Source organism: Coenobita brevimanus, chromosome 5 (assembly GCF_032717465.1).
Source record: "Coenobita brevimanus isolate Jiangsu-jjx chromosome 5, ASM3271746v2, whole genome shotgun sequence".
NCBI lineage: Eukaryota > Metazoa > Arthropoda > Malacostraca > Decapoda > Coenobitidae > Coenobita > Coenobita brevimanus.
Window position 1 is genome coordinate 5,091,986 of NC_136958.1, and position 7,658 is coordinate 5,099,643.

Consider the following 7,658-nt stretch of genomic DNA (forward strand, 5'->3'; position numbering starts at 1 on the left):
TGCATGTACAGTCACATACAAAAGTTTCCCTATAATTCCACTGCGTCTGCGTCACACTTAGGGCATGTCTGTCACTCTCCTCCCTGACGCATCATATCAGAGAGAATCATCAATGGCCAGAGAAACATACCAGGCCTCTCTCACCTTCAGAATATTAGTCAGCAGAAGAAAGTGAGAAGTAGAAGTGAAATATTATGCAAACTTTCGTCTCTAGAGGCCCCCAAGCACGATCAGTAATATTGACATCACTATATTGACATCAGTAATTGTAAACACCCCGGCGGCCACAGACGGTTGAGTAATATTGACCAGGATTTATTTTTATAAGTGACGTCAAGCTACAGACATCAAAGCATGGGTACTGACTGTGATGGGAAAATATCGATAATGTATTGAAGCTGCCACACAAACAGTAATATTGACATCAAATCATCATATTGACAGAAAATTAATCTCATTTTGAATTCGTCAGTATATTGGACAGTCCCTCAATATAACTTACAGACGGTCATTAACGCTGAGCAATACCAAATACAGACCAACACTGCTGATCGTGTGTGGGGGCCTTAACTGTATCCTAGGCTGTTTCTTTTCTTGTTTTTTCCTTTCTTTCCTTAATGATCATTCGTTTTATTTGTTTATGATGATGATGATGATGGTTGTTGTGGTGATGATGATGGTGATGACGATGATGATAATGGTGGTGTTGGTGATAATGATGATGATGACGATATCCGTCTTGTAGCAGGCCTGAAGGAGTACACCATCTATGTGGAGAGAGAGAGAGAGAGAGAGAGAGTATAGAGGAAGTGAGGGAAGGAGTGTCTTGGAGGGGAGGGGGGAGGGAGGGAGGAAGGAGGGGAGGAAAAGCGAACTACCCAAGCGGAACAAGTTTACAACCGAGAGGAGGAGGAGGAGGAGGAGGAGGAGGGGGTAAGAGGAGGAAGAGGAAGTAGGAAGAGGAGGAAGGAGGAGGAGAAGTAAAAGTTGAAAAAAGGAGAGTACGAAGATGAAAAGGAGGAGGAGGAGGAGGAAAGAAGAAAAAGAAAAGGGGGAAGGGAAAGAAGAAGAGGAAATAGGAAGAAGAGGGAGAGAGAGGAAAGGAGGTAGAGATGGGAAGGAAAAGAGAAGAGAGAAGAGGTGAAGGAAGAGGAGGAGAGGAGCTAGGAAAAGGACTGAGAGGAAGACTAAGGACGGGAAAGAAGGCAAGAGGAGAGCAAAGATGAGAAGAGAGTAAAATAAATTGGGAGACAGGAAGGAGAGAGAGAGAGAGAGAGAGAGAGAGAGAGAGAGAGAGAGAGAGAGACAGCAAACAGCAACAGGCCAATTGATTCTTTCTAAGCTGTTTGTTTTAGGGTGGGCTATGCGGAAACAAACGAGAGTAGGGCGTCTAATCACAGAGTTAAGTAGATAGATAAATAGATAGATAGATGGATAGACAGATAGATAGATAGACTGATGGAAATAGATTGGCTGATAGAGATACCTGGATAGATTTATAGATAGACAGATGGACAGGTAAACAGAGGTAGCTAATTAGATAGGTAGATTAATTGGAACAGAAATAGATAGATAGGTAGATAGAGAGACAGATAGATAGGCGAGTTTCTTGGCCAGATAACAGATGGACAACCAGGGTAACAAGAGTGGCAGGCCAGAGATGGAGTGACAGGAAGAGGGAGAAACGGAATGAGAGGATGAGATGGAGGTGGAGTGAGAGGGAGAGAGGCACTGAGAGGAAGAGGCAGGCTGATAGAAACGGTTCAGGAGAGAGAGAGAGAGAGAGAGAGAGAGAGAGAGAGAGAGAGAGAGAGAGAGAGAGAGACCATAAAGAAACGAAGCCTCCCCAAGCGCATTACAGTAACAAAGAAAACGGGAAGAGGCCCCACGTCAGTATTTCAGCATCTCATTTCAGCATTTCATTTCTCGTACTGTCCTCTGTGGCTTCGTAATTCGTTTGTCCTCGGTCTCGATAATTACGGAGGAAGCCAAGACGGTGAAGGAGGAGGAATTAGAGAGGAAACGAGGAAGTAATACCATAGTGGAGGGTTAATTGAGGTGATTATAGGGGAAATTTGCACAAATATGGAAATTTATGAGGACGTAATTACTAGCTTTCTCTCTCTCTCTCTCTCTCTCTCTCTCTCTCTCTCTCTTGCGGTATGTTCGTTTCAGATGCCCATAGATATACATACGTGGTTATATTGTTGGTAATGTACAACTGAGCATACTTACACGCATACATGACTACACATGACTACACACACATTTCTATATCCACCTACACACAGCTTTGTACCGCAAAATACATTCATAAAGATTTTCATGCACACATACACACATGGCTAGTTTTGAAGGATTACACACACACACACACACACACACACACACACAACAAAAAAATCGATTCCACGCCTCAACCCCTTAACAAAACGCAACCAGCTACTTACTACCCCCTGCCCTCCATTTTCCTGTTGAGGGAGTGCAGCTTAGGAATTCAGGCAGAGGAACAATGCATTTTCCTCTCAGGGCCCGACAATGGCGCCAAAGGAGAGAGAAAACGAGGCTAATGGACGGTGCTGCCATCTGTTGCGCGCCCCGGTAAACTCTCCGTGGTGTTATGGATCTGGGAGGCCCGTTTGCATCTCTTCCTTACCGGTTTATTTGCTGATGAAGATGGGTGCCTTCGTACGGTGACCAGGCGGGCGGTGGAGCTGCCCCGTAAGGCTGTACATACAAAAGTCCCCCCAGTCCCCTCCCTACCCCCCGAAAGGAGGATGGTGGACTACTGAAGAAGGTTCGGCCTGCAGTCACTCGGGTTTACATTTAGATGAGGCTAGGGTTGCAAATATTACCACTACCACTTCTACTAACTACTACTACTACTACTGTTACTACTACTACTACTACTACTACTACTATGATGCTAGTCACGAAGAGGTCCTATGACGATACGAGAAACTGAAGAAAAGGTGAGCAGAAACAAATAAAAAAAAGCTTATTACATTTACCAGAGGGAAAGTAAAGAAAATGGGGGATATGGGAAAGTAAGGAGGACTAAAGGAAAAAAATATATGATAACGCAAGATGAACTAAAAAAAAAAAAAAAATAATAAGAAAGAGAAAGCGTGATGTCAAAAGGGTTCATACGGGAAGGAATTAAAGACATTGTGAGTTATGAAAAGAGAATCGAAGAAAATGTAAGTACAAGAACATAGGGCAGACTAAAAGAAATACAGGAAAGACGGGAGCCAGAGTTTGCAAAGTCAAAAGTGTCCAACAAAACAGTGAAGCGACTTTTAACACCGAGGGACACGGAAGGGGGCACTGCAGGGGAAATGGAACGGACGTGATCAAATGCCGCCATTGGTTTGACTCGCCCAGGGAAACTTACAAAGACGAGAAAATCCGAGAAAATCCGGACCAGATGAGGCGAACGCGGGCGAAGTGCTGCCATCTAGGTTCCGGGCCTGCAATTACGCTGAGTGGCTCGAGTAAGGAGGAGGAGGAGGAGGAGGAGGACGAGATGCGTAGGGAAGCAGGAGTAAGTTGAGAGAGAGAGAGAGAGAGAGAGAGAGAGAGAGAGAGAGAGAGAGAGAGAGGTAGCTACATAAACAGATCACACAGACACCTTAGGGTCCTTTACGAGGCGGTCCGGCCCTAACACTAACGCAGAGCTCAAGTTACAGAATTGAGAGAGAGAGAGAGAGAGAGAGAGAGAGAGAGAGAGAGAGAGAGAGAGAGAGAGAGAGAGAGAGAGAGAGAGAGAGAGAGAGAGAGAGAGAGAGAGAGAGAGAGAGAGAGAGAGAGAAGGAAAACGGGAAGTAAATGAAGAAAATGAGAAACACAAGACAAGAGTACGAAAAATAAAAATAAAAATGAGAGAAAGGGGAAACGAACAACACCCCCCCCTTTTTTTTTCCAGGACATTCAAATCCCAGTTTATTATTAGTTATTCCCATTTAATTTCCAGTATGTTTATAATTAATTGCCTCTTTATTATCAGTTATTATCAGTCTTATCATTCGTGAGTGTGGGTGGGTAAGGGGGGTAGAGAGAGTGGGAATATTAAAGCAAGTGATAGTGGAGAAAAAAGTGAGATAGGAGGTGAGAGGGAGATGATGAGAGTGGGAGAAAGGTGGGCAGGGCGAAGCAGGGGTTAGGGTGAAGGAGGGTAAGGTGAGTAAGGTGAGGCAGGGCAGGGTGAGGTAGGACAAGGTGAGGCAGAGAAAATAAGGGAAAGAGGATGAGGCAGGGAGGCAGGCAGGCAGGACAGGGTTAGACAAGGCAGGGTAGGGCGAAACAGGGTCAGGAAGAGTGAAACAAACTGAGAAGGGTGAGAACTGGAGGTGTAGAAAGGTTATATCACAAGAAGAAGGCATGACAGGGTGAGGCAGGCAGGATGGTTAGGCAGCAGGGTGGTAAGTTGGCAGGATGAAGCAGGCAGGGTAGGTGGGTAGAGAGGGTGGTAGGTGGGCAGGGTGTGAGGAAAGCAGGGCGAAGCAGACAAGGTAGGGCAGGCAGGGAGAGGCAGGCAGGGGGTTTGGCAGGCAGGGGGTTAGGCAGGCAAGGGGTTTGGCAGGCAGGGTGAGTTAAAAGCTGACTGACTCTCTCTCCCTCACACAATGGATGACTCACGATGTTTTAAAACCACAGGAATATTGAATTAGGAGAGGGTGGTCTCTCTCTCTCTCTCTCTCTCTCTCTCTCTCTCACACACACACACACACGCACACACACACACACACACACACACACACACACACACACACACACACACACACTCACATTCACTCTCACAGTCATGCTCCATTGATTACACTGCGGTTCACTCCAGTGTTCTAAAACTTTTTAACCTACGTCCCATTTTGTAGTTCATAGTTATTTTCCGACACGCTGTAGCTGTATTAAGTTGTTTATAACTGATTTCTTCCTTTACTTTTATTTTTATTTATTTATTTATTACCCCCGCCAAGGAGGTTATGTTTTAGCCCGCGTTGATTTGTTTGTATATCTGCCTGTCTGTTTGCAGGATTACTAACAAAATTAAAACTGATTTTTATGAAATTTTGTGGAAGGGTGGGCCATGGGCCAAATAAAAAACGATTAAATTTTGGGTTGGATCCGGATCCGGATCCGGAGTATCCAGCACAATATCTCCAGAAGTTCTCAGTGAATTTCAATGAAATTTTGTGGGAAGGTGGGTCATGGGCCAAAAAAGAATTGACTGAATTTTGGGGCGAATCCAGGTCCGGGTCCGGATCCTTTATCCACGGATCCGGATCCGTATCCTTTTTAATGGCAAAGGGATTGGCGAAGGTATGCGCTTTCTGAACGCTTTCTAGTTTTTCATCTTTAGTTACATCAGGGAAATTGATTTTGTTGTTGTTATTCTTCTTTTTCTTTTTTTTCTTATTATTATTACCACCCAGCATAGTAAATGACGTACCAGAATCCCTATCAATCAAAGAAAAAATCATACCAACATTTTCCTGCCGTCATGCAACTCATAATCAACAACTTGCAATCTTCAGCTCAACCCGGATCAACAATTTGCAACCCCAGGCTAAACCATCTTATTAGGAGTATTTGTGTAGTAAATTGCACACAATTGTACTAAATTTGGTGTACTAAATTGCACAGTACCCTTATTAAATCGAGTGGTGCGAGTTTTTTTTTAATGAAAGAAAAGGAACCCAAGGCCAGGAGGTAATATCAGGAGGTTGGTTTTTAGGTCATCTGTATACTAAGTAATTATGTGTACTGTACTAAATTAGGTGATAAGAGCGTTGATTAAATTGATTACTGAAGCACAGGTGATCTGGTGTTGCAATGCAGGTAATTAATTAAGGTATGCTAGGTGTGAGGTGAGGAGGAAATTGGTATGGATGGATGGATGGAAGGATGTATGGATGTGTGTATTAATGTATGTATGGATGGATGGATGGAGGTGTGTGTGTGTGTGTGTGTGTGTGTGTGTGTGTGTGTGTGTGTGTGTGTGTGTGTGTGTGAGAGAGAGAGAGAGAGAGAGAGAGAGAGAGACCTAACCAAACCTACCAACAATCTAGGCCTCCAGACACTGACATCACCATTCAATTTCTTTTCCTTTTTCATTTTCTCACTTTCTCACTTTCTTTTTTTCTTTAATGTCGAAGGCGCAGGTACACAGGACAGGCCGATATCCGCACGGAAGCTCCACCTGTTCCTCCACCTTCTCTCCTCTCTCCACCTTTCTCTCCACTTTCCTCCACTTCTCTGTAATTTTCACCTTTTTTACTTTCACCTTCCTGATTTTTTACACTTATTCTCTCTCTCTCTCTCTCTCTCTCTCTCTCTCTCTCTCTCTCTGACTGATTATACGCATTCTGTTTATTTATTTAGCAAGTTATAACCATAGTTGCTTATAAGTTTCTTGATATAATTCTCTCTCTCTCTCTCTCTCTCTCTCTCTCTCTCTCTCCCCTTCCTGATAACTGACTGAATTTAGCCCACAAATGGAAATCAATGTTTGTGAGACAGGCTGAAGTACAGTACACGGCTAGTTCTCTCTCTCTCTCTCTCTCTCTCTCTCTCTCTCTCTCTCTCTCAACTGTTCACACTCATCTCTTACTCATTATGACCTCATTTGTTTATATAATTCTCTCTCTCTCTCTCTCTCTCTCTCTCTCTCTCTCTCTCTCTCAAAAGTTACGAGGGGGTGGTGTGAGCAAGGGTGGGTGCAAGGAGAGTCAAGCTAGTCTTTAACAACCAATTACAAGTTAGAGACACCCTAGTTACCTGCAGGCCCTTGTTAGGAGGTCATTAGGAGGGGAGGGAGCAGGGGAGGAGGGAGGGAGAAGGAGGAGGGGGGAGGAGAGAGAGGAGGGATGCTTGATAGAGTTATGGGGTGAGGGAGTGATGAGGTGAGTGATGTTTACCTGTATCATCATCATCATCACCAGTCATCATCATCATCATCATCATCATCACCATCATCATCATCACCATCATCATCATCATCATCATCATCACCACTGTCATCATCATCATCATCATCATCATCATCATCATCACCACTATCATAATCAGTATCATCATCATCATCACCATCAGCACCACCATCAACACCACCATCACCATCAGATAAAAAAAAAATAGCCTAATGAAATGGGCCACTCACTCATCCACCCACCAATCTAGCCCACGGAATCTTAGCTCCACATGTGCGCCTTTCCACACGTCGCGTCATCATTACCTATCGGAGGGACCTCATTCCGGGGAGACGTGATATCGAAACCCATGTCATGCAACCCCTCCCTTCAAAGCCCATCCTGATTGCTCGATCGCTTGTCAATTTCCTTTATCAGTTACCAAATTCCTTCGTCATTTGGCGTTTCTGTTCACCTTCGTCTTCGCCTCCTTCACTAGCATCTTCGTCGGGCTCCGTAACTCCTCTTCCTTAGCGATTTATTCTAGGTTAAGGATGGTTAATATCCCTTTTGTACGTTGTGTGTGCAGAGTGTGGCGACGTTGGAAGGATTTACATAGCACAGAATAGGACAGTAAGGTATAATAAGCAAAATAAATCGCTTAAGAAAAGGTTTCAGTGTAGGTTTTTCGATCTTACAGTGCCACTTCGAACTCAAACTAGTCACCTACCCTTAAATTTTCCGGACTAA

General features: G+C 44.2%; 1 protein-coding gene across 1 annotated transcript in view; it reads right to left on the reverse strand.

The window, feature by feature from the left end:
• SerT (Serotonin transporter) overlaps positions 1 to 7,228 on the reverse strand; it is a 48,524-nt gene extending 41,296 nt beyond the window's left edge. The window contains exon 1 of the mRNA XM_080270605.1: positions 7,172 to 7,228. Within this exon, the coding sequence (XP_080126731.1) occupies positions 7,172 to 7,228 (57 nt within the window). The remainder of the gene's footprint in view (positions 1 to 7,171) is intronic.
• Positions 7,229 to 7,658: the final 430 nt, after the last annotated feature.